A 27,388-nucleotide genomic window follows, 5' to 3' on the forward strand; every position below is an offset into this window, starting at 1 on the left:
TATATATATATATATATATATATATATATATATATATATATATTTTTTTTTTTTTTACTTTTCTTCATTAAACATTTTTTCAGACTAAATTTCTTAATGCCATCTGTTAAACACAATCATGTATTTAAAATGGTTATGTGGAAATTACATCTATTTTGCCATCTGTTCAGGTATCTACAGACAAAATACTGAATAAAAAACACAATTTTAAGTCCTATGAGATAGCATGAAATTAATTTGTCAGATAATAATATCATGTCAATATATCATCTGTTTAATACCTTAAAAATTAAATAAAATTGTAAAAATGGTGCTGTAAACTGCAGATAAAAAAACAGGCCACATGAAGAAAAGAAAATAAGTAAAAAAAAAATTTTTTAATTAAACTGAACTTGCAGCAGATGTGTTCATTTATTATTTATATATAAATATTAAGTGTAACATTTTTACTTGTAAAAACATTTACATTTTTTAATAGAAAATGTATAGGCCTGTGTATTGTCTTGTAGAATATATATATATATATATATATATATATATATATATATATATATATATATATATATTCAATGTATATTCAATGTATATGGAAAGGTACCTTTAACTAGGTAACATTTTTACTTAAGAATTTTACATTACTGTTAAAATTTAACATTTGTAAAAGTACATTTTAATGTGTCTTATGTATGTCTATCACCATCAAGGATGCTGCCATCTACTGATGAAATACGAATGCACAGAATAGGAAGCAAATCATGCATACTATCAGCTCTAATATTCAAAACTTTAATTTAGACAATTTGTTCCTAGCATTTTAGCAGTAGAGAAATTTCTGTTTAGAAAAACACATACATTTATACATCTTTACTGACTTCCTTGTGGAGATTTCAGAAGTGAAGTGTTGATTATTTTTTCCTCTTCTGCTCCAGTCTGTGCTTATTTTGGTGGGAGGTGTTCAAGGCTTCGGTATGCGCATGCGCGCAGGGCAGCGTTTGTCTCGCTCAAGCAGAAGACTCGACGCTGTCAAGGAAACGCGCACGCTGGGCGCATCGTTCCGTGATTTACAAACAACTGAACCTGACTCACGCACCGTTATCCAAATCAGTCGTTGCAGAAAATAGCAGTTAATCGATGCATGCGATGTAACAATACAGAGGGAGAGCAAAACACGGACTGAAATAACAGAGACGCCGCGCCAGCGCTTGGTATATACAGGTAAACAGGCTTTTAATCGGTTTTGTATCTGTCGTGGGCATGGACAAAGCTGAGCTGCTAACGCTAACGTCGCTCGCAAGTGCTGTTTTGATCACATGAAAAGGCTGTGGTGTGGTGTGGTGTGTGGTGTTGTGTGGTGTGTGTGTAATGGCTGGTACGAGGATTAATGTTGTGCCGTGAAAATACGGGGTGTGCGTTATATTGTTTGTGGTACAAACAAATAATATGTCGAGTCAGTCGAGGTTGGTAACTTTATTAGGAACTGCGACATAATACATCTATGTTTTTATGTTTACATAATTTATCATTCGTCGGTTTAGTATGCCTAAAGGGCTTTTTGTCTCCAGAATTCCATGTGGCTGATAATATGTAGATATTTCTTGCGGTAAATCACCTAACGATAAACATAAGCATAATGGGTAATAATGTTTTTATTTTATTTTATTTTTTAAAGTCTGTCTACCATTTATTCTCTCAGTTTTCTCAATCATCTGCCTTTGAGTAAATGTAAATATAGGACCCTGTGGTCTGAGGTGTTTAACAAAGTTTGCATTAACTATATGTCAAGTGCATTTCAATATGAACCTCAATGTTTGGTTAGCACTTCTACATAAAAATATCAATAATTATTTTAATTGTTATTTACTTTTTGATACTGTTTTATACGTCAACTCATCTCCAGGGCCCAAAACAATGCCTCAGACACCAGGGGCCTGTACCATGAAGCCGGTTTAGCTGGCTAGCCAGGTAAGTTACAGTATTTCATGATACCTGGATTTTAGGTATCATGAAAGTGGCTTGGCTTTTAACTGCGTTCATTGCCATAGTAACCTACACTCCACGGCTAACCTTCTCCAGGCAAGTTATGTTCTGAGTTATTGTTCTCAAACTGAAAATGAACCAATCAGATGTGAGCAAAGTGACGCATGTCTGACACAAAAAAAGTCACTCCCCAATTTAACTTTATCCAAATTAAAGGTCACTAGTACCAAATAAATATCTGCCTTTAATGATAAGTAACGTTACTTAGTTAATTTATATGATTTGTATTATCATTAATCCATTACACACAAGCAATTTTAGTTTAACAGTTGTTATAAATTTAATTTTAATATATACAGATTGTATGTAAAATAAATAAGCTGTAGAATCAGTAGATAATGCTTAAAAATTGACCTGACCTTACATAATGAAGTCTTTTTTTTTTTTTGGATTATTGTAAATGCATTTAAATTCATAATTTTTTTCAATCTCTAAACCTTTAGCAAAACCTTTAACCAAGGCTCGTGATTGGTTGTTTTGCCAGTGATGTCACATATTCATGTGCACATACTCCACAAACTCTGGATTAAAGCCCGAGTTGACAAAGAAAACTGATGATCAGCATCATGGTACCAACAAAGCTGGATTGGAGTGGTTTGGTTTTGTCAACTTGAAACTAATTCTGTAACTCTGTATGTGTTCATCTACCATCATGGTACAAGCCCCTGGGGTGTATTCCAGAAAGTGTTTTTTGTTGGAAACTTTGTTTGTTAACCCCAGAAAAGGGAAACTCAGTGTTTTCGGTTCCAACAAAAGACAAAACTAAACCTCTTGATAAGTTGCCATAGTAACCTAACCTGGGACCTGTTCTTCGTACGTCACTAACTCAGTTAGCTGGATTTGATTGTTGACGATTTGGCGTGATCTTGGATGGTTTGGTTCTTCGAAGCTCATCCCGGAGCTGCTGTCATAGCAACAGGTCCGTAAGCTTAAACCTGCTCGGGAGCAGGCTTATTTCATGTAAACAGGATTAGATAGCTTCTTTTCAACCGGAACTGATACTCAAAATATGTCTGGTACCACCGCTACTTTATTGCAAGAGTTTCGTACTGATCCAGGGACAATAATTTAAAATAATAATCATAAAAAAAAAAAATTAATATAAAAATGCTGTGTAGTCCATAACAGCCTACTATAGACACAGCCAGTTGTACTCACTGAAATATTTATTTGTCATAAAATTATTACTTCATAATTGTAATACACACATGCTATACAGATAATAGAGTCGTGCATTATTTTGAGTGATGACTGCTATAATAAGAGTGGCTTGATGGAGTGCAGGAGATGCAGATAACATGATATTGACCCTTAAGAAACTTTCATTAATGCTGTCACGTAACAAATCTGTCCAAATATAAAATGAAATGAATAGATCATTTCTACATTGAAATAAAAATGTAAAGACTGCAAAACTATTATAAATTGCGAATCTAAATAATTGGGAATCATGAAAAAAAATAGAATAAAATAAAAACATGTTTCATGTATCTATAATAACAGATTTTCTTCACAAAACCCAGTTTATTTTGATATCCTCCCCCTTTTTAAAGCATAAGCAATGTTTAAATACGTAATTCATTCGTTCACGCTTTTATTGCTGAGATTTTTGCCTTATTTCAAATACAAATTGATAACATCTGGTTGCAACCTCTAAGTAACCTAATAATTTGAATTTCCTTTAGGATTTGCAGTGTGGTTAGATGCATTGATTACACACACATTCTCACCATCGCACCTTCCGAAATGAAGCTGATTACTATATGGAATGGAAGGAGACCAGATGGAAGCTGCTGAATAGAAGTTAAATGTTTTTTCTTACCCTAATTATGTTGGATAAAATAACATTTATTTATGTGAAAAAGCATTAGACTGTGAAAAATAGATTGAAATAGATATACACTAAAGGATATTTGTTGAATGTCAATTAACCTACACCCATTTTACGCTTGAAGCTTTACCTGATTTAATTGGTTTTATGTTTAATTTGTTTTCTGCTGCCACTTTTTTTTATGCCTGTGGGATACCATGAAAATGAATATTATTTTAATAAAATACCTTTTTGACAGTTTTCACCTAATAATATTGATTTAGAATTAAAGTTACGTATCCCATAGTATCTGGAAGTCTTTTTGGTGGTAGCTGTTGCAATGGTGAATTGTAATTTCGGAGCTCCATTGATCGTGGCTTTTCATAGTCGTGGGGAACACGCTAAACTGTCACCATACTCCGATTGGACTGAACTCTGTTTCGGCTGTTCTGAAACCGAAAACTCTGAAAAAGAGTTTCCAATCTCAAGGTGCGTCAACTCAAAGTTCAAGTTTTAACTCCAAGTTTGTTGAACCTCCTTTCTGGAATACACTCCAGGGGGTTAATGTCAAATTTTTTATAATAGCCAGTGTAAATGATTGGTGTCCAGTGTGCTTACCATTCTTGAAATGTCACATTTTATTATGATCTCTTTTTATTAGAGATACATTAAGACTTCTTATTTTGAAGTCTTTAACATAGAGTCCAAGTGAAGTCTCTTATATTTTGTAAATTCTTCTTTCGGAAAGTCACATTTTCCTAAATAAAGAACCACTAAACAACTTTTTATTTCATTTTCTAAATGCCTACTTTTCTTTTCTTTCAATTTTTTTTAAAGCAAATGACAGAGACCTTTAATTGAAACAGTCTAAAAATATTTCTCCTTTATACCATGTTGTTATTAATATGTGCTTTCAACTTTTAAAGTGGCCTTTAATTTGGAGATAGATGATATCAAAATTATAAAATTATTAGTAAAGTAGTAGTAAAGACTATTCAAGAGAGTCCAAGTCAAGTCTCAAGTTAGTAGGTTACTAGTTAGGTAACAAGTCGGTTTATTTGTGAGAGATTGAGAGAAATTGAGTGGTGTATTGACATTCTTGCACTAGTCTTAGAGTGAGTAAATGATGACCGAAGTTTCATTTTGGGGTGTCCTATGCCTTAAATGCCCACAATTTGTTTTAGAATTTACTGTGTGAAGTTCTGTTGTTGTGTCATGTTGTTAGTTAACCCAGCGGTGTGTTGAATGTGGAGCTCCGCCACATTGTGTAGTTTGGGCACACTTTCCTATGAGTTTTCCAGAGCTGTATCACTGTTTATGTGTCTCGCTGCCTTGGCCTGTGTTAGATGGTTAAGCAACACTTGGGCAGTACCCATAGGTTTTTGTCCTGGAGGTAAGTAAAAAGAGTATGTACAGTAGGAGTCTCAGTAGACATAGCATTTTGTTTTTAAAAGTCAGTTTAGTATATTATCTGTTGTCCTACATCAGGCCACCCCTCCCCTCTCTTGTGTGTTTGTGTGCAAATGAAAAGCAATGGCTGTGTAAAAGTGCTGTTTGCTGCTATTTTGCCTTGCCTTTTGTTACCTGCCACCATAAAAAAAGAAAATGCAAGCATGGCTTGTCTATTGAGCCCACCATAAAGGCCTTTCCAGGACACAGGGTATGAGACAGCTGGACAAAACCACTGTCTCTCTCTCATTTTCTCTTATTTATTCATCTCAGTTGTCAACAGCTATGAGTAGATGCTTTGAGTCTGGTTCTGTTTACAAACCCCAAAACACACCTAAATACACAGCCTGTTTTACCAGCGTGCTTGCTCTGCTATATTGGGCAGCAGTAGGGCATGATCGATGATGCATTGTTGTTGCAATTACTTGACATGGTTGTCACGGTGGTCATCATCGATGTTGTGAATCTATCCACTGCTGTACTATCATCAGTCTCAGCCCAGTGTGTCTGGATAGTGCCCGGGATCTTATGAGTTCATGGAGTTCATATGAAATCTGTTTAATGGGCTCTCTGTCAGAGTTTATGATTAAAAGCAAGTTTCCAGAACAGCATAGAAGTGGGACTTATATTCAAATGCTCTGAAAATGGACAGACGGGCCTCTCTCCTTTTTTTTTTTTTTTTTTTTTTTTAATATACACCTAACAAAAACTACATGACAAAAGCACATAAAATTAGTAAAGTTAAATTTGAGACTATAAGACTGCATTTACACTTCATGTCTTAATGCACAGATCTGATCTTTTGACTGTATCCGATTTTTTTTTTGGCCCGTCTGTTTAAATTAAATTTAGACATGACTGGTATTCGATATGTGTTTACATAATTCCCACCCAAAATGATTGTGAGTGATTGTACATGGTAGATCCTCGGGTTTTAAATGGCCATACTATTAAAATTATTTATATAATTAATTCATGTCGAGTGGCCATTTGGCTATTATTTGCCAGCATGGACAATGGCTGTCAAGGATTTTTTGCAGCTCAAAATCTCAATGAACAGATAAATTATGGAAAATGATGGTAATTTTCATTTGGTATGCTATTTTATACAGTTCGTTATATGTAGAATTCTTTAGTGAAAAAAAGTAGCGCCAATATTATATTTATTAAATTAATTTTAATCAATGAGAGTGCGAGAGAGACAGACAGGAAAAACGAACGACCGACCGAGAATGAAGCTTGCAAACAAGTGAAATTTATCACTTCATTGCTAAGAAATATAATGTAGTTTTTAGTAGCAAAGCTGTTGTATTTATAAAATTCACGAGGCAAAGGTTGAAAACCAGCTCCTGAATGTGCAATTTTTTTATGTTTCCGCCTCAATAAAATGTGAGCCATACAGTAATCCGGCATTAAAACGCTATCTTTATGGGCAAACGTGTCGCCCTCGCATTGGGAGTTCTGCGGGGAATCCGATATGTGTGTTTAGACGTAGGTTGGATGTCCAGATATCGGATATGTATCTGATTTAAAACCACATATGGAAATGGCTCAGATCGGATGCGAAAAAGACGGATCCCATGTGGATTTTTGTGTTTACACACATGCATCAAATTCCGACCTATGTCAGGTTTGGGCAAAAAAATCTGATTTTTTTTTTCTGCCAGTGTAAAGGCAGGCTTAGTGTAAGTCAGCATGGTAAGGTTTGTTTTCCTGCTATCTCTGGTATATGATAATGGGTAGACCTCTGGATTGTTGATTACTTGTCCAACATCAAAATGAATCGGACACCCAGTTTGTTTAAAAAAAAAAAAAAAAACTTTTGTAACAAATTTGCTGTCTTTATAAATACATTTATGCATCTGATTCCATAGGTCTTCAACTTTTTTGTGAGGACTAAGACTTTTATACGTTTTATACTTATATAAGTTTTGTGCAATGACCTTCAATCTAATTATACAGGATGCCAGGGACTTCGTCATTTAGACAACCCAGTAATTAGAAGATTTAGACACATTTTGCACATCTCTAATTTCAGCAGATCTCATCTTCTATACTGTGACATACATCTGAATAAAACCCATTGTCAAAAAAAACAAAAAAATTTGGGGGCACTTTTACTTGCTTCTATCTATTTGTTGATTGGACTAAATGATTGGAGAAGTCTGACATGCATTGCCATATAAAAGTCTGTCATTTCAACTGAAGACTGAGTTATGATATTGTAATTAAAAACGACATGCTCAAAAAAAAGTACAAATTAAATGAAAAATGGACCTGTTTAAGATCAATAATATGCATTTAGAAAGTAGATTTAGAAATGTAGAGGTAATAGAAAATTTTATTTTATTTTTTAATCAAACTGAGGTAATCATTAATTTAGGTCTTCTCTGGGCTGAAGTTTTCATCCATCTTTATTCAGCCCACAGCTATATTTCACTCTTCAGTTAATCCACCCGTCTCTCCAAACACCCCAGTTTTTGTCTCTTGTTAGCCTGCCCCATTTACACAGATGAAGGACCCATCCATATCCTCATAAAAACGAATGGAGCTCCAGATACAAAGCAGGTCTTGGATCAGAGCAGACCTCAAAGCACTCGCTCCAGGGAGTGACCCCCTTTGCTCCGGGCCTTATCCAACTATTGGTTCGTGTACTGTGGCATGGGGACCCCAGGGCACATGTTCGCCTGACTGATTTGTCCTGATTGTGCTGAATGCAGCACATTTAATTGTGTGTGACGGAGTGAGAAGAGTTCATGGGAGAGAGACAGAAAGAGTGTTACTAACCCTGAAGCCCATTCCACTTTAACAACTATACTCTTATTTAATGTTAACGCTTGGGCTTTTCTTAAACCAGAGAAACCCATATCTAACTAATTTTATCATGTCACATTAAAGCTGTATTATTCATGAGAAGAAAGAATCCTTTTGGTTGGCAAAAGGCATATCTGATACTGGTCCAGTAGCGAATCAATACGTTTTTGTAAGAAAAATATAAATTTTCAAAACTTAATAATCACTTTAATGTAGCTTGCGCCAACAGTTGTGCACGGAAGCAGCTCCAGGCATATGATGTATGAGGTCCGCATTGCACATGCACTGTTGAGTCTTGTGAAAACCAATGTTTGTTTACAGGAGCAAAGGAAGCAAAGTTTCCTTACTTTAGCAAAGGAAAGTCTTCTCTTGGCTTATATCGAAATCCTCCAACATTCTTCTTTACAAATCCTTAATGTTTACTTCTAATTGGTGATCATTGTTTTGTTTTGATCTCTCTCCTGTGCTTCCATGTTCGTCACTTCGGAGTGGCGCATGTGCAAAGCAGACCTCTATACATTATCCGCATGGAGCTGTTTCCATGTAAAACAGTGAGCACAAGCTAGATTAAAGTGATTATTATGTTTTGAATATGGTTGTTTTTCTAACAGAAACACATCGATTCACTACAGGAGGACTTTGTTCACTCCCACCCCCCGGAGCCGTGTGAGACACTTTTTATTATGGGTGGGTGCTTTTTATCAAACTTCTTTTGGACTGATGCACTGCAAAACAACCCGCTCGGTGCCATTAAATTTTTAAAATAACTTTGACTGGATTTGTCTGAAAGAATAAAGTCATATACACCAAGGAGTACTTGAGGGTGAGTAATCTAATTTTCATTTTTGGGTGAACTAACCCTTTACTTGAAATAAAGCTGAAATAAAATATAAATAATAGAAGCGTTTAAACTAAATGAAAATTTTAAATGTTGCAAATGCAACTAACTGAAATAAGTTTAGTAGCGTTACAAACTGAAAAAATAAATAAAATAAAAATAAAACTAAACTGAAATAAAAAAAATAAATGAAACCTAAATAAGAATATTAAAATAACTAGTAAAAAGAGAAATATAGAAATTACTTAAAATTAAAATATAACAAAAAATATAATAACAAACTATAATGGCATATAAATAATACTAAAACAGCAGTGGTCTGGAGTCATTGACCTTGAGAGGGTTAATGTACAGTGTTTGCTCATCTAGCTGTTTGTCTATCTTGTCTATCGAAGTGTTTGGCTTTTGCTCTTCTTTCTTTTTTGATCAAGCAACAACCAGGGGGCATGAAAGGAAACCATGGCAACACTTCCTCTCAGTCTGGACTAATGACACTCTTATTCTGTATTCTGAACAGCTCTGGATATGTGGGATAAGGGAAGAAAATGTAATCATATTCCCTTTTTCTTTTGTGTGTGTTGGGGGGGTGTTTGGTGGCTTTAGCTGGGGGTTGATCCGAGAGCCCATGCGTTGATCCTGACATTAAAGAGGTGAAGTAGAGCCAGCGGTGGGGTGGGGGGGCACCGGGGCTCTGGAATCTGAGCAACACACACAAACGTCTCCTCATCAGATCCACCTGCAACTGCAGCTCTGCTATTTGTTCTTCTCTTGATTTGACATTTATATCATAATTTCCTCTTGAAAACTGTTGCCGGGAAGAGAAAGGAGGCAGTGATGAGTCTGGTGGTAGAGGATATTTGTTAGTTTTGTGTGTGTGTTTACAAATATTTACAGAGATATTTGATGTTAAATGTTGTAGATTTTTTTATATACATGAATGAAATGCAGTAATGATTGTGTTGTCCTTATATAAATGTGTGTATATGTATGTATTTATGTGTGTGTGTGTGTATGCATGTGTGCATATATATATATATATATATATATATATATATATATATATATGCGCCTTATTGTTCAAAATTAGGGTGTCAAGACTTTTATTTTAAAGAAATTGTATTTTTATTGAGCAAGCATTAATTAATTATTGAATTAATCAGAAGTGATAGACATCAAATGCAGCACAAATGTTGATAACACTGATGGTGATGATAATAATAATAAGAAATGTGAATAATTTCTAATGGATCACGAGGCACAAGTCTGGAGCTATAGCTGTTTAAATTCAGCTTTACCATCAAAGGAAAAAATTACATTTTAAACTACATTACAATAGAAAACATTTATTTTAGATATTAAAAATATTTCCCAATATTACTTTGGGCTGGGTATCAATTCAGATGTCCCAATTCGATCCGATTCTTGACTCAATTCTCTCTATTTTTTTATTACATTCAGTGAATATAATTTTAATACAGAAGCTATTGATATCTCTAATCAATTAACATTAAACCTCAGTTTACAGTTGGTGAATTAATAAAAATAAATTAAGAGAGGTAGACCTGTATTTTAAACATATTATTTATTTGTATAGGGTCCTTTTTTATTTTTATTTTACAATAATAGGGCCATATAAAATGTTTTTATTAATTTTTCTGGTAATCAAATGAAGGCATAAAGTGATTTAATTTATCCTAATCAAATGAAAATTAAACCCTTTTATTTTTGCCAAACAAAGTTCTGCAAAACATAAGTTTACTGTTTAAAATTAAAAAGAAAACAAATGTTATTATTCCTTAAAATTAAGTTTTATTAATATTTATTATTAGTAGTGGTGCAGTAGTACTATTGTTTTTTTGTTTTTTTTTGTTTTTTTTTTTTTGTTCATGGCGCCTTGTGCATGTGCAGATTTGTAGTTTTACTATAACATTATATCAATATCAAACATATTAAATTGGCATAATTAAAAAAAAAAATGATTGATTGAAAAAGCAATTGTTTTGCCCAGCCCTAAATGTTTCTTCTTTCCTTTTTGACCCAAAAAAATGCAGACTTGTAAGTTGTGTAGAATTATCTATTGGGTGGATTGAATTCAATCAAAACCTATTCTGAAAATGAACTTGTTCGTGGCTGATGATATGGTGTGTGATATTTTACAAGCAGACCGCAGGCTCTTGGTTCACAGTGGGAGACGAGTTTGATAGTGTTCCATTGACTTTTAAACACATGCCTGTAGAGAGGGAGAGCTGGGCCTTTAATTCTATTATAAATGTCATCTGTTTCATAAAGAGCAGATGCTTTTGCACACATACAATGATAATAAATGACACTGACTTGCATTAAAAACAACCCTTAGACCTACACATCTAGAAAAGTGGGTCATTCTGTCATGTAATGTTATGCAAACAGAAACAACACACTCACAGACTCCTGCTGCTGTACTATGACTGCTCCTAATTAAAGTGTGACACGGGAGTGGATTTTCAAACCACATTAAGAGACATGGCAACTAAAATTAAGTTCAGAATTAATATATGTAGTTTATTTACATAAAAGGTATATATGTGTATAAAGTTGGGTATCATTGTTTTATTACGATTCCCGGTCCCTCTCACTCCCACTGACCTTTTCTCCTGTCCCATCCCAATCACGTGATTTAATAGTGATTTTGTTTCCTATCCTACGGGATTCCCGAAAAAATGTCAGTCTCTACTCCTAATCCGATGCTACTGGATAAATGTTTAGCATTGATTAATGAGGTGAATCATGTATGCTTAGCGCTCTGCATGTATGTTACTGCTTTACATCCCCCCCCACACACATTACAGAATCTCATGAATTCACTCCGCTGCTCTCCCTGGGGTCCCTGACCCTCTCCTGCTTTCAGAGAGAGACTGGGAAATTCAGACATGTTCAGGTAGTCATTAAATGACTAAATTAATAAGTGTGTTTGTTCAGATCTCTATGCGGATGCCAGAATATATCAGAGGGAGGGCTTTATAAGAGAGTGAGTGTGGCTCTGCTGCATTCTTGACATGTTGTTGAGATATATAGTGGGGGATTCTCTCTGCACCATTTTTCAATTCTCTCTCTCGTTCTCTAGCTCGCTCTAAATCCTTTCTCAGAAGCCGTTTCAGTGTTGTTTCCATGGCAACAACACCAAGGCCCCTCCTGGCAAGGTGGCACACTTTTGGCTCTCTCCGTCTGTCTCTCTCTCTCCCTCACTCTCTCTCTCTTTCATTCACTGCTTTTTCTCTGTGTGTTTCCCATAATTCTCACCATTTGAAGAGCTTGTATCTAAGAATTCAAGTGGGTTTCATATATCAAGTGAGATGATGGTATCATCGAGATACTAACTTTTAATTAGCAACACATTAGGAGTTAATTAAGACAAAAGTCGCAGTTAATGGTTTGTTCATAGCGAGAATTTAACCTAAAAATAAAGTGTGACCAAAATTTCTCTAACTTTTAAACAACAGAATATCAGTAAATGCTATTTCTTCCATATTAATCAATTTTTTTGCATGCCAGTGCCAGATATGCAAGTCCTACCCATGGTTTAATCACATTGGTCCAAAAGCCACTTAACTGTGTTTTATTAAACACTTATTCTCATGGAATGACTCTGACTGGCTGTCATCAGTTTCAATAAAATGTGTTACTTCATGACAGATTAGGAGTGGTTGGGACATTGTGTTAGGATTAAGGGTACGTGTCTTAATTTGTTGAGATCTGTGTATTATTTGAGAATCATAGAGGTGTCCTGAGTCAGCAGCAAACAAAACTGTCTAGGTAGGTAGCATTCTTGTAGCTCTGCTACCTAGGCAGGGCTCTAGCAATGCCAAGGTCATAAGCTTGATTCTCAGGGACGTGCTGATAAAATCATATCATGAATTCACTGAAAGTCAGAGTCACTTTGGGAAAAAAGTGTCTGTAGAATGCATGAATGTAAATGTGGGCAAGCACTTCACAGGGTTCTGATGTTTCTTTTCATTCCCCCCAAAAAACACAGACAGATATTCTCTCTCTCTCTCTCTCTCTCTCTCTCTCAGGGATTACAGCACTGCGCCTCTACACTCTCACTCAGCTCTGCTGCTTTATTCATGAGCAGACCGAGAGTCTCAGAGAAGACAGACTGAAAAAGAGTGTGAATGTTTTAGTGCAAAGTGATCTGTTATTGAACAGCTGTGTAATTATGATGGTGTGTGTGTCAGCCCTTGATAAAAAGCAGGAAACATTGACACATCATTTAAAATAACTTCCATTAATGACATAAAATATACAGTATCTGGTCAACTGCGTTTTATTCCCACAGTAAAATATTCCCACACAGTAAAAATGCTAGTAGAGCTAGAAGTGAAGAATTTGGGAGAAAATAGTTTTAAACTGTCCCTGTGTTTGAAAAAAAATTTTAAATTCAAGAGATTTCAAGTGTACTCAGGTGGAAAAATGCACATGATGTTGATTAAATGGGTCAGGCCACAGTGTCTGCTTCACACTGTGAGAGCAGAATTGAATGAAAAGATCATGAAAAAAATAAACATTTGACATTTAACCTTTTTTTTTGGATTACTTGATAAATCGAACATTAAAAAATAGCAGCATTTATTTTTAAATAGAAATCTTTTGTAATAAAGAATTTCTCTTTAAAAATTTTTATAAAATACGGCCCCCAAACTTTTGAATAGTTTAATAGGTTTGTTAACCTTTACAATCTGGTTTTCCAATCACTTTCAGACCGAAATAATAACAAGACACACAAAGAAAGCAGGGGAACACACACACGTCTGCTGTCCCACCGGGCTGTAACAGTGCTCTTTTCATGTCTCATTAGCAGCATACCCATCCGCTTTAGTTGCCAGGCGATGTTGTCTGTGTGCCCAGGTCACTGAACCATTACTCCTGCATCAGTGTGTGTGATGCCAGTCACTGTCTTTATTAGCATTTGTCTGTGGTCATTGGTGGTCTGAAAACAGGAACAGACCACAGTAGGTCCTTTCCTAAAACAGGGGCCCACTTATGTCAGACATCTGCATTAAATATATGTGAATGATTTATCAGCACAAAATGCCAAGACAATGTAACCATATTACATTGTGATATTTGATTTTTTTAGAACTGATTTCAAATTTCATACTAATTCTTTTACCTTTACATTGGCTTTTATTTGTACTCTCATTGAACAAAGACAGTGAAGATGTCCAAGGGCTGTGTGGCAGAGTTTTGGGTCAGTTAATTTTACGGTCACTTACTTTACCAATGCTGTTTTTACGCATGTGTTAAACTTATACAAACTTAAACATTTGGTTTTATGTGACATATTGATTATTGAACATAGTGATCTAAATGACTAATATGATTTTTGGTTAAATGACTTTTGGAATCTTAGGAGCATCATGCAAATCGCATATTTTGCAATGCATGCCATTGTTTTAGTTTGATATTACAATTTAGGTACGATTTTTTGTTGTTGTTGTATATTATAGTTTAAGTGAAAAATGTAGTTTGTACTTTGTTGTAAGTGAATAAAGGAAATTATCATATACATTTTAAAAGATGAAATCTAAATAAAACCTATCCTGAACTTAAAACAAAAAAAAACATAATAAATAAAATGTGTAAAAATATATTTTTCTCTTAAATGTCTTTTTATATTTGCTCTGACAAAACTCAGGTTAAATCTGTTTTTATAGCTATTTTAATAGTTATTCTTTTTTAACAATTAAAAAAAACAATAAATATAGTCAAATAAAATTTTGAAGTCTATTCAGGAAATTCTTATATACTTTTACAAATGATGACACAATTTAAAAACTAAATATTTTTCTCCTAACTGTATGTGTGTGTGTATATTCCGGAAATATACCTCCTCATGTCATGTGGTGTTTGAGTTCATTACGTGTCTTAATAGGTCTTCCTATTTCTTTCTCTCAGCAGTAGTCAGTCATGCCGCTGGTGAAGAGGAGTATCGAGCCCAAGCACCTGTGTCGAGGAGCTCTGCCTGATGGGGTGCCCAGTGAACTGGAGTGTGTCACCAACAGCACCCTGGCAGCCATCATCAAACAACTGGGCAGCCTGAGTGAGTGACAGCCTGCTTTTCTCTCTTTTTTTAGTTGCATTGAATTGTTTGTTCTTTATATAATCTTTTATTTGTTGTCTGTTGAAATAAATCAGAAGGCATCATTCTGGTCCACCAGCTTGACCAAGATTTGGTGATGAATAACATGACTGTACTAGACCACTAGCTTGACCAACACTCAACCTAGCATGGAAATTCAGTGGATCTTTTCAGCACACCTTCCTCTTAGCTTCTGTCGTCGTCTGTCTTGCAGGTCGTCATGCAGAAGACATCTTTGGAGAGCTGTTTAATGAAGCCAACAGTTTCTACATGCGTATGAATAACCTGCAAGAGAGAGTGGACCTGCTGGCTATCAAAGTCACCCAGCTGGACTCCACCGTTGAAGAGGGTAACATCACGCATTACGTTTAATCTCTGCATCATCTCCTGAATTTAACAAGCTTTCAGCTGGAGCGAGAACGCGTCTGCCTTTGAGTGCTGTCCTCTATAATGGTCTTCTTTTGGCCTGTAGTTAGAGGGATGACCCAGCTTTCTTTGCCATGAAAGAGAGAGACATCAGACCATATCACTTTACTCCTCCCTCGACTCCTATCATCTCTTTCTTTTGTTCTTCTCTCTGCGGAATAGAAAAATCCAGTGCCTGGTTGCACCATCTCTTGTCTCAATGAATAAATGCAGCAGATAGTGGAGACTTTGAAGTCAGTCTGTGTGTTTGATGGACATAAGAGAAGAGATTCTTATCTGTAAACACTCTGTCTGTATGCAAAATCAAGATTAGGGCCATGTTCTAACGATGTCCTCGTCTGTTTAAAACATTCCGCCCAGCTGTGATCGATAACTGGAGAGCCGATAAAGAGGATTTAATATGTTCTAGCTCCCCCGTGACCCCTCACTTACAGAGAAGACACATCGATGTTTCTTTTAAAGTCTGAGCTTTCCATTATCACCTGATTCACAGTGAGCGATGACCTCTCAACCACACCTGTGCCGAAAGCAAAACCTGCTGGGAATGCGCAGAGTGTGGTTTCTGGGCCGTGTGTGTGTGTGTTTATAGCTCTCTAATGTGTGTGTCTGACCTGATGGTGATCTGGGGTTTCTGTGTGCTGCATGTAGAATGCATGGTTGGGAAGTGGAGAGTGGGAGGAGGAGGAGAATGTCTGAGTATCGAGACATCTCACAGAGAGGAAGAGACAGAATAGTATTTTTGTGTGTGTGTGTGTGTGTGTGTGTGTGTGTGTGTTTGTGTGTGCTTGTTTGTTACCAGAAAGGGTGATTGGTTTTTCTGGCATTCATGGTTGTGTTTGATCCAAAAATGTCATCCCATCCCCCTCTTAACATCCATTCTAATTATTAATTTATAACCAGCCATCCAGACTTAAAACTGAGCTTCTTTTGCACTTGAACAGACTACACACAAGGACAAAAGAGACATTTAGGGATAGAAACAAAATGAGAAAAAAGGAAATAGAAGAAGAAAACTGAAATTAATAAAATTGGACATGTAGTCAGTGTGTAGAGCAGTGCCTCATTGGATATTAGTATGTCTTAGAGTTAGGGTTATTATAGTTATCTAAAACTAACAAAAATTGAACTTTTTTCAGCTAGTTACTAAAACATAATTTCTTATTGTCATTAAGTTTAACAGTGTAATAAAAAAAGTAAAATTAATTAAGTAAATTAAGTAAAATTAAAATAAGTCAGAACTATATAATTTTTTTTTTTTTATAAAAAAAATAATGTTAACTTAAAATATAAAATCTAAAACTTCAAAATATTTATAAAAACAATAATAGTATCTTAATGATAATAAAATAACACTGGAAATAAAATAACATTTAGGATTGATGTCATTATGATTACATATTAATCTGACTAGATTCACTTATTAATATAAAAGACGACCATTTTAATAGTCAAGAAGACAGAGTTTGGGTGTAAGATTGAAAGGGTAAGCTACGTCATAGCTGTTTTAGACGGACAGTTTGTTGGTATTTTAAATGAGCTAGGAAAGGGCTTTTCTCTTCCATTACAACAGCATTGCGTTCTGGCTCTGAGTCCATATTTTGAAAAGCAGAACCCCCTTGTTTTATAAGTTGTCCCAGGTTTGACCTCATATACCCCATTCGTGCCATCAGATCAGCCTGTATGCTCAGTCTTGAATTATTAATGTTCAGTAAAGCAGTACAGTGGCCCCTGAGGCACAGCCAGTGCTTCAATATTGTGAGTGTTCTCCAGTGGCATACATAATTAGAGGACGATTGAGGTAGTCCATCATTCTTTACATCAAAACAAGCCCCACCCCCTCAGTAACAGACAACCCCTACACTAATGTAGAAAAACCTAATAAATAATTTAGCAGTGGCCCACAGTTGACAAATTTCCACACAGTATCATAGATCATTGCATGACTGATGTTACAGAATATCTAACAGCTCTTTTCGGCTTTTGCACTACTTTCTATCAGAGGCAGGCTGTTCATTTTCAATACAATGTATTTTTAGTCATGGTTTTTTCCTCTTGATGGTATGTATATATACACACACTGAACAAAATTATAAACACAGCACTTTTGTTTTTGCCCCCATTTTTCATGAGCTGAACTCAAAGATCTAATACTTTTTCTATGTATACAAAAAATATTGGTCCAAAAACCAGTCAGTATCTGGTGTGACCACCATTTGCCTCATGCAGTGCAACACATCACCTTCGCATAGAGTTGATCAGGTTGTTGATTGTGGCCTATGGAATGTTGGTCCACTCCTCTTCAATGGCTGTGCGAAGTTGCTGGATATTGGCAGGAACTGGAACATGCTGTCGTATACACAGATCCAGAGAATCCCAAACATGCTCAATGAGTGACATGTCCAGTAAGTATGCTGGCCATGCAAGAACTGTGATGATTTCAGCTTCCAGGAATTGTGTACAGATCCTTGCAACATGGGGCTGTGCATTATCATGCTGCAACATGAGGTGATGGTTGTGGATGATTGGCACAACAATGAGCCTATGATGCCAATTGAACCCTCCCTCAAAATTTGCGACATCTTTGGCATTATGCTGTGTGATGAAACTGCACATTTTAGAGTGGCCTTTTATTGTGTCCAGCCTAAGGCACACCTGTGCAATACTCATGCTGTCTAATCAGTATCTTGATATGCCACACCTGTGAGGTGGATGGATTGTCTCGCAGAGGAGATGTGCTCACTAACACAGATTTAGACAGAATTGTGAACAATATTTGAGAGAAATACGCCTTTTGTGTACATAGAAAAATTCTTAGATCTTTGAGTTCAGCTCATGAAAAATGGGGGCAAAACAAAACTGTTGAGTTTATAATTTTAATATATATATATTATACACACAATTTATGCCCTAACCTGTCACAAACCTATTAACAAGGCCATTTTAAACAGTTGTCATTGGTTATCATACATCTTTTGACTGACCGTGATGTCCCAAGTTTTAATGTGTGTTAATAAGGGGTTGAGGTTAATCACCTTTTCAGTATCTCATACTTGTTTTTGATTTGTGCAAGCAAAACATCTGAAGTCACTGCCAAACCGCTCTGTCTATTGAAAAAATAAATAAATAAATAAAAGAAACAAACATGGGATTGTGAAGCAGGAGCTCCACATGCTCTAGGGCAGGCAAAGCAGTGACGTTGCTCTTAAATGCGCAGCAGTATCATATGTTTGTGCCATTCCCGATTAGGGTGAGAAGCAGATCATGTGAATAAGAGATTGACCATCTGCTGTCTCATGGACAGCTCCGTCCTTTCTTTAACAAACACATAGGAGACTTAAGCCGGGATTTCACACAGCTTTACTTTAAGGCCCTTTAACACTTCATGATGATCAAGGGACCATTTGTCTTTGTCAAACCACACCTTTATTCACCATATAGTAAACCTAAACACAAATATATATCTGAACTCTTCCTCTATCCCACATCTTCAGTCTCTCTGCAAGATATCAACATGAGGAAGGCCTTCAAGAGCTCCACCATTCAGGACCAACAAGTTGTTTCCAGAAACTCCATCCCTAATCCTGTGCTGGAGCTCTACCACCGTGGAGACAAACCACCCCCTCTCAATATTCTCAGCCCTTACAGGTGAGATCATCATCACTTCAACCTGTGCATTTTTAACTCGTCTCAAGGTTCCCAAACTTTTTACCATGAAGGGCCAAAAATCTAACTTCATTAAAGGCTGTGGACTGAATGTAAATGTTGTGTTATATACAACTTTACAATATTACAAATGTTCAATTTAAAAAATGAAGATATGTTTCAATTGCATGTTTTATTTCCTTTTTGTTTGTGCACCTCGGGTGTATTGTGACAAAATGATAAATCACTTGCTGCATATCAAGTGTGCTCTGCTAGAATATTCTCTCTCTCAAGTATGCCTTAAAGCCCTATTCATTTTAGCAAGTTGTTTTGTTTGTTTGGAGAGTTACAGCTCTACACTGAGCAAATGCTATTGTAGCAACCATCATTTGTCTCTTTCTTTCTACAGAGATGATAAGAAGGATGCACTGAAGTTCTACACGGACCCCTCCTACTTTTTTATCCTCTGGAGGGAGAAAATGCTGCAAGCCACAGAGGACAAGAGAAAAGAAAAGAGAAGACAGAAGGTCTGTGTGTGTCAACTGCATAAATATGTTTTTGTGTGCACTTTATCGTCCTGTTTCACACTGTGTACTTTCCGCAATCACATACTGCTGTAAGGATGTCACAAATGGAACTTTGGTACCAAGTTGATACCAAAATAAGTGGTGTTGTACATGGTTAAGATTGACTTGAACTTATCAACAATACTAAGGACATCAGACAAACCCCCTTTGCATCCATAGCACCACTGGGTCCCCTGTAAAAACTGTTTCTCCGATTGATTTCCTCTCCTCAAACCAGAAGCTTTTGTGTTTATGCAAAGGAGAAAGCAGAAGGAAACCCATCAGTAGATGTGAATTCTGTGTGTGCATGAATGAGAGCTCTAACTCCCCCAGACTTTGCCCCCTCTCTCCAGACCAGCGGCTCAGGCCAGACTCACTCAGACCAGACTAAGTCCCACTCCAGACAGGCCCATCTCAGAAGCCCCCTCCTATCCTCCGTAAGAGACCTGCCTTTCTGTCAGTCCTTCTTCTCATCTGTCAGTCCCTCACTTTGCAGACTCCAGTTTGTGCATTCACTTTCTTTCCCTACAGTCACTAGCTTTTCTACTGAGTGTGTGTGTGTGTGTGTGAGTGTGTGTTTAATGCATTCCCCTGAAATATGTAGAAATCTTTCTTCACAGCACTTTTCAGTGAAAGATGTGGACACTACAGTCTGTGTGTGTGTGCGACTTTGCTCTTTTAGCTTGACAGTCTAAACCTCTTTCACCAAATGTGATTTGTGATGAAACCCTGGGCTTTTTGCAACACTAGTCTTTCTTTCTCCCTCTCTCATTCTTTTCTCTCTCTCTCTCCCTCAGGAGCAGCAGAAGCAGGTGGAGGACCCCAGTCGTGAGGTGAAAAAGGTTCGTAAGGCTCGGAATCGTAGGCAGGAGTGGAACGTAATGGCGTACGATAAGGAGTTCCGCCCAGACGCCCGGTTTACGCCTTCTCCATACCACGGGATGTCCTCTGAGGGCTCACTTTCCCCAGACAACAGGTTGGTTGTCTCTTTTCCTTTGACTTTTTTCAGTGGCAATGTAAGTGGGCTGCAGTTTATCATAGCTCACTACTGCCATCTGTTGACACTTTGAGCTGCCAACTCTTGTAGAGTCATACCAGAGCAATCTAAAGCATCACATCATTATACTATTCTATTCTTTTATTTGTTAGTTTTTCTAATCATTTTTATTAGTTTAAACAATTAGGTGATTGAAGTAGGTGATACATTGACAAATTATTGACTTTAATGTGCTTTTTTATTCGGTTAATAATTTTCCAAATGGAAAAGACATAGTCATTCTTTGTTGTACATTTAAGCAAATAAAGCAGCTGTTCATATCAGTCATGTTAAAAAGTTACATTTAAACATGTAGTAAGTTTGATTCATTCAGTGAATCAGTTTAAACTTTTTAATAAATCAGCTGTGATTCATTGATTCATTTTCATCCCTGCGTGAACATGTTTCATACTGTATCTAAAAGATTTAAGTATAATATATAGAGTTTTATTTATATGTTGAAAATACGTACTGTAGTTTAATGGTACTGGTCTTTGTTTTTTTGTTCATAATCCTATTAGAATGAACATATAATGTTTACTTATTGGACTGATTTCTGAAGGATCACGTGACACTGAAGACTGGAGTAGTGGCTCCCAATATTGCTTTTTTTAATGTAAATTTCATTAAAGTCTTGGAGCTGAATGTATTTTCACCAAACAAAAAAAAAATCGCTTTATCGCTTTTTAAAATAGTGTCTTTTAACACTTATTCTTGGGCAGTGGCTTGTCCTGAAGTCTTTGGAAGTCAAGTGAGGGGCTAATTTTGTCAATCAACAGTGAAAATTATTATCTATTGTAATAAACAGTATGCCACACAGATGCTTTCAATAAAGCTGAACTTTGGAATCTATAGTACTCTTTTTAAAGCTCAAGATCGCATTTTAATATTTCTCTCTTTTCCTTTTTTGTGTCTTTTCCATCATCAGGTCGGTTGCCTCAGACATGGGTGAGCACTCTTACCCAGGCAGCCCCAGTCACCCGGCTCAGCAGATGGCCGTGACCAGCGCTTACTCCGCTGCCGATGGCAAAGAGCACCTCATGGCCCCCTCTCATGTCCAGACCCAGTCCCTGGACCGTGGGTATCGGCCGGCCGCTTCCTCCTCTGCTCCACCCGGGAGACAGACCATTGGAAGGGTTCAGACCTCCCATGGCCAAGCAGTCCCAGACCCCGCTCTCAACGGGCCACGTCCCCTGCAGGCTAAAGACTACAGGTCTGTTATTCTTCGGCTTCTCTTAATTCTGTAAATCTCTGTAATGTAAAGGGTCTAAAGCTGTGTTATCTAATCATCTAAATTATTTACATGAAATACCCTCTAAAAATTAAAATAAACTATTTTATAATTTTGTATGCAAGATTTGAGTATAATTTTATACTTTATTTTTTATATTGAATTTTACTCAGTTTGCTTTTGCATATCAATTCCCTTTGTCCCATGAACACTGTCCTGCAGTTCCACCATGAACCCCTAGGGGTTGCAAAACCCTAGTCTAAATGCTCCGTTTATAGGGCCATGGTGTGTGCTCTCTTGGAATTGCTCTGTTTATCATTTATTTTATCATTTAGTATTTCTTTAGTCTAAATAGCCTACAAAACGTATATGATCATGTGTCTTTACACATTTAAGTCGCATCATTTCTATGACCAAAAACTCACAACAAGACAATAGTCCTTCAAAAAAGAAAGAGTTCCTGTGGCTCAGTGGTGATCATTGTGTTGGCAGCGCAAAAGGTTGTGTGTTCAATTCCTAGGGAACACACATACTGGTAAAATACTGTTTGTTTGTTTTGTTTTTTTGTTGTTGTTTTTTGGATAAAAGCATCTGCTAACTGTAAATGTAAAAAAAAGAAATGAAATCTCACAGACTCACAGTTTCTAGTTTTGGTAAAGATATTTTGCAAAACAAATCTTTTGCCATTTTTATCTTTAAATTATATTGATTGGTTTGAGCTATTGTAGTACTTTAATTTGTTTAACTTTAGGTTTTGCTTCAGGCTTGTAGCTCATCTCCTGAGTGCAGTTAATGTGTTTGATTCATTTCTTTTCTCTGTTTTTATCTCAGTGGTCAGCAGTCCCAGCATCGAGAGTATTTCGTACCTCCTGCTCCTCCTCCACCTCCTCCTCTCATTCCCTCTGCCCAGACTGCCTTTGACAGTCCCACTGGCCCCTCTTCTGCCCCGGCCAGCACCATGCCATCTCTTTCCCAGACTTACAACCCTTCTCCTCCGACCCCTGCCCTCCCTGCTTCCTATACCCCTTCCCCAACCCATCCTCCTCCTGCAGCCCCCCCTCCACCTCCACCTGGGCCGCCCACACACCCCCACCCGCACCCTCACTCCCACACCATGCCCGCTGCCCCTGCGGAAGCACCGGTTGTCCCCAGGAAGGGCCAGGTTCCTCTCATCCCAATGAGCGATGCACGCAGCGACCTGCTGGCGGCCATCAGACGAGGTCAGAGGTCACACATAAAGTGGGGTTTGAGTGTTATGGTGTCGAATGGTGACTATAACGTACTTTTATATTTAATTTTTTTCTAAAATGTCACAGTTTTAAAACTTTTTAAAAATGTCACAATACCACTAAATTATTAAACAGCACAATTGTTTTCGACATTCATATTAACAAATGTTTCTTGAGCATATGAAATTAATTTCTGAAAGATAATGTGACATTGAAAACTAAAATAATGGCTGCTGAAAATTCAGGGTTTCATGACTGGAATAAATTACATTTTAAAATTTATTAAAATAGAAGACAGTTATTGTAAATCACAATAATATTCCATAATAATACTTTTTTTGATCAAATAAATGCAGCGTTGGTGAATGTAAGAGATTTCTTTAAAACATTTTTTAAAAGTCTTACCACAGACTTTTCACCATTAATTTATTATTATTATTATTATTATTATTATGGTGTGAAATATGACCTGAGCCATATTTCTTATCAGTTTTCTTACTGATTTTCTTAATACTTACCTTCTCATCAGAGGTTTTGTGAGATTGATCCTTTTAATAATAAATTAATTAATGGTAATGCAACTTTGTATCTCTGGTTATCACTTTTAAGGTTTTCTTTTTTTTTTGTAATAGGGATCCAGCTGCGTAAAGTGCAAGAGCAGCGGGAGCAGGAAGCAAAGAAGGAGCCAGTTGGAAATGACGTGGCCACTATATTATCCCGTCGCATCGCCGTGGAGTACAGCGAATCTGATGAAGACTCTGAGCTGGACGAAAATGAGTGGTCAGACTAAAACAGGAAAACATCAATAGAAGAATAAAAAACCTGAAGTAAGCGCTAGAGCATAGGTTTCAGAGAACAGAATTATCACAACTAATGTAGCATGCCGATGTCTGTCTGCACTTATATAACACAGCTCCTGTGTTTTTTTTTGTTTTTTTTTTAAAGGGGCTATGTAACAAAACAAAGTCTCAAAGAGACAGAACCAGAAACTTTTACATTTTCTTCAATCTTAAATTGAAGCCTTGACATTGAAGTTTAATGAGAGTTTTGACCCCATAGAACAATGTCCGTTAGAGATCGGCTCCTCTACGCAGCGGGCTTGAGTCCACTGCCTGACACTATTCATCACATACTCTGAATGTGGTGGTCCTACCATCTGTCCTCTCTCCTGCACTCTCTCTCTCTCACTAACCTTAGAATATGACCTCATAATTATTAGAACATGCAATGTTCAATTTAGTCCTACTCGCCCAGGACTACAACTTGAAGGACAGAGAATATAGACTTAAATGTATTTAAGGCTAATATACTTAGCATTTACGTTAAAAAAAAATAATAAAGCTATTCAAGCCCAAACAAACGGCTGCATTTAAACCTCTTGAATGCATGTTGACCAAGTATCAAGCAGATAGCAAACCAGTTGAAATTAACATTGCAAGTCTAAAAAGCAATATTCTTGAGCGATTTGCTCAGATAGAGCACAAACACACAGTAGATGTTTAGTTAGATTTTTATTTGTTGATTAAAATTGATAAAAGTTATTCATGTTTGCATTCCAAATATCCCAACTAATTGAATATCATGGATAGACAATCTCATTTGGAAAACTGTATCAAGGATGTATTCAAATTCAGTTGGGAATATAAAATTTTCTGTATTTTAAAAAATGCAGAGAGGCTTTGTGGTGATGCTTTACGTTCGTTATTGGAGATGCTATTTCACTAGATGTAACTAATTTAAATAATTTTACCCATTTTAATGGATTGGAATGATGTTTCATTTGCTTTCTGGGCTTCAAGTAAAAAGACTTGTTATTATACTGGTGCATTCTGAATCCACCAATACATAAACACAAATTGTGATTGCTGCTACTTGTAGACAATAACTTGTAGTGCAACTACAAAAGACAACAGAATGGGCTCTTATTCATCTATAGCCTCATTAAACACAATACTTTAATGTTTTGAGGTACAAGTGGTGCTGTGATAGTAATTATGGATTGTATATCTTGTCAGAATCAATTTCTTTGTTTGTTTTTTTTTTCCTCCTGATCTTTTAAGAGATGAAAAAAAAAACTAGTTTTCTGTGTCTTTTCAAACGGATACGTAAATGCGTTGCCATCGTTCCCCCAAAGGATCAAACGGTTCACCTGTCAGTCATCTCACTATAATCACAGTAGATGTCACTGCATTGTTACCAAGGCAACAAACACAGCATAATTAAGCAGGCTACAATGAAGACTGCTGTGCTCTTACCTGTTTGACCTAGTAATGTGTACCCATAAACATAAATAGACATGAACAATGTGCTCTGTAAGAACAGCTGGTTTGCATTTTTGGTTTGTAGTTTTGTTTGCAAGTGTTTCCATTTTGAATCATTTTGCCCTCGGAGGCATTTGAAATGCTATATATGCTAATTTGTACAGAATAAGAGCACGTCAGTATTTCAGCTTTTATTTTCTATTTATTTGCTTACATGTGTCACTCACTGCACAAATAGTGAGGCTTCAAGTTAACCTCTCCAAACTTTTAACAGCTATCATGAGCTGTGTTTAGCCTGTGTTTTTTATGTAAAGAATGAAGTCATTTGTGTTTTAAACAATGTGATGTATAGAACTTTGTTAAAATGGCAGAACTTTCGATTTCTATAGTTAAGAAACAGTATGAAAATTAATGTATTAAAAAAACACACACACAATGTAATGTAGGCAAGTGCTGCATGCATGTATGGACTGCCATTAAAATGCTTCTTAAAACATTCCTCAGTGTGGTTTATGGCAACATTTGGTATTTATATTTCATTCTATTTTTAAATGATTTAATCGCATGCACTAAAGTCGAATCAGTAATGTCTAAAGGTACCTTGGATTTGTGCAATTTAATGATTTGTTGCTTTGTGTACCTTAAAACATTTTCAGGCATTGTATGATCTAAGGAACCCTCTTGTAATCATGAAAATCATGGACACTTTTTTTTTTTAATTGTGAAAAAATTGACATTTCTGATTTCTAATGGTGTGAATAATTTTCTAGATATGCACTGATCTAAAATATGCAATCGTTTTCCACCATACATCGCATTCAAATTGCAGGGTATTTATTTCTTATTTACATCTGTGCATGTATAACTATTTATTCATGGATTGATCCCCATGCTGAAATAGAAATCTACTCCAGTAATGTAATGAAATTTTAATGAAAATCATAACATAACCACATCTTGAGGTAACCACAATTGACTAGCAAAGTCATGGACATTCACTGGCTTAAGTGTGTGGGAAACATATTTTAATACTGCAAGCATCAAGTACGGTACCTTTTCTTGTATTACATAACCATTACATTTCATTTTAATCTCACTGCCTGTCCATCCCTTCCTTAAACTTTGTCTCTGTTGAATTATGGATTATATCCTTCAGTTTAGCCCTATCATTTTACACATGCTATATCACATTGCTTCCGAGGCCGGCAGTGCTTCAGAAGCCTACTTTGTTGCTACATGATCCTCAGAATTTACTTTAACTTCTCCTTCACCTTCCCTCATTTAATTATTATTATTTTTTTTTTTATTTTTTTTTACTATTAAGCTTTCTCATCCCTCCTAAATTGGCAGAGAAGTGAGGGTGACCGGGGTCTTGTTCACCTGATCTTAACTTTGAGGAAGGTCAGACGTGCCTCCGTCACAGTCGTGACTTACAGCAGGAGAATGATCAGCTCTGTGTGAATCTGTGACGCATCTCCCTCCTGTTTCACTGTCCTCATTGTCTCCTTCAGCTTTTTGTAGAGCTAACTAATTGGGTTTTTAAAGTGAGCCTGTTTGCTGGAAAAAAAAATTAAATCTCCACAGGTATGTAGGGAATGGTTACTAGTGAGTTCTCAGAAAATGGTTTAGTATGTCTTCTTTCTTGTTTAAGTTTGTTTGTGTGCATGTCTAATGGAGAAAGAGACCATTTAGAAGGAGTGAAGGGAGACTCATTATGATTCAGGGAAGATTACAGGGCAAAACAGTAACAGATGAGCTTCTAGTCATGCACCAGATGCATTAGATCCCAGTCAAGAGTGTTAATCTGTTTTGTTTGGTGGCTCGTTAAAGTCTTGCTGTCTTTATTGTCTTCGTTACAGTTCATTGAAAGTGTAATAATAACATTGTGTAAGAAAAGGTCATGTTGTGTGATGCGTTCTATATGTTTGTGT

At 36.3% G+C, this 27,388-nt stretch overlaps 1 protein-coding gene across 6 annotated transcripts; it reads left to right on the plus strand.

Annotated features, from left to right (window-relative positions):
• Nucleotides 1–954: 954 nt before the first annotated feature.
• On the plus strand, nt 955–25,953 carry zgc:109889 (uncharacterized protein LOC553542 homolog). 6 transcript variants are annotated; one of them, XM_052561668.1, is made up of 11 exons: nt 955–1,215; nt 8,722–8,797; nt 14,883–15,027; nt 15,281–15,415; nt 18,984–19,137; nt 19,544–19,661; nt 20,054–20,137; nt 20,498–20,676; nt 21,665–21,949; nt 22,799–23,187; nt 23,829–25,953. In XM_052561668.1, exons 3-11 carry the CDS (start codon nt 14,895–14,897, stop codon nt 23,984–23,986), a joined length of 1,635 nt encoding a protein of 544 aa, XP_052417628.1. In that variant the 5' UTR covers nt 955–1,215; nt 8,722–8,797; nt 14,883–14,894; the 3' UTR covers nt 23,987–25,953. The 6 variants fall into 6 exon arrangements, with proteins under 6 accessions (XP_052417628.1, XP_052417626.1, XP_052417625.1 ...); XM_052561666.1 differs by lacking the exon at nt 8,722–8,797 and having other exon boundaries at nt 23,829–24,023; nt 24,142–25,953; XM_052561665.1 differs by lacking the exon at nt 8,722–8,797.
• The last annotated feature ends 1,435 nt before the right edge of the window (nt 25,954–27,388 follow it).

Source organism: Carassius gibelio, chromosome B7 (assembly GCF_023724105.1).
Source record: "Carassius gibelio isolate Cgi1373 ecotype wild population from Czech Republic chromosome B7, carGib1.2-hapl.c, whole genome shotgun sequence".
Lineage (NCBI taxonomy): Eukaryota > Metazoa > Chordata > Actinopteri > Cypriniformes > Cyprinidae > Carassius > Carassius gibelio.

Excerpts from the sequence above, each read along its gene's own strand:
- zgc:109889 (XM_052561668.1), top strand. The coding sequence starts at position 14,895 with ATGCCGCTGGTGAAGAGGAGTATCGAGCCCAAGCACCTGTGTCGAGGA. Across the intron at positions 20,138-20,497 it reads GAAGCCCCCTCCTATCCTCC|GAGCAGCAGAAGCAGGTGGA; the intron begins GTAAGAGACCTG and ends TCTCTCCCTCAG. Across the intron at positions 20,677-21,664 it reads TCACTTTCCCCAGACAACAG|GTCGGTTGCCTCAGACATGG; the intron begins GTTGGTTGTCTC and ends TTCCATCATCAG.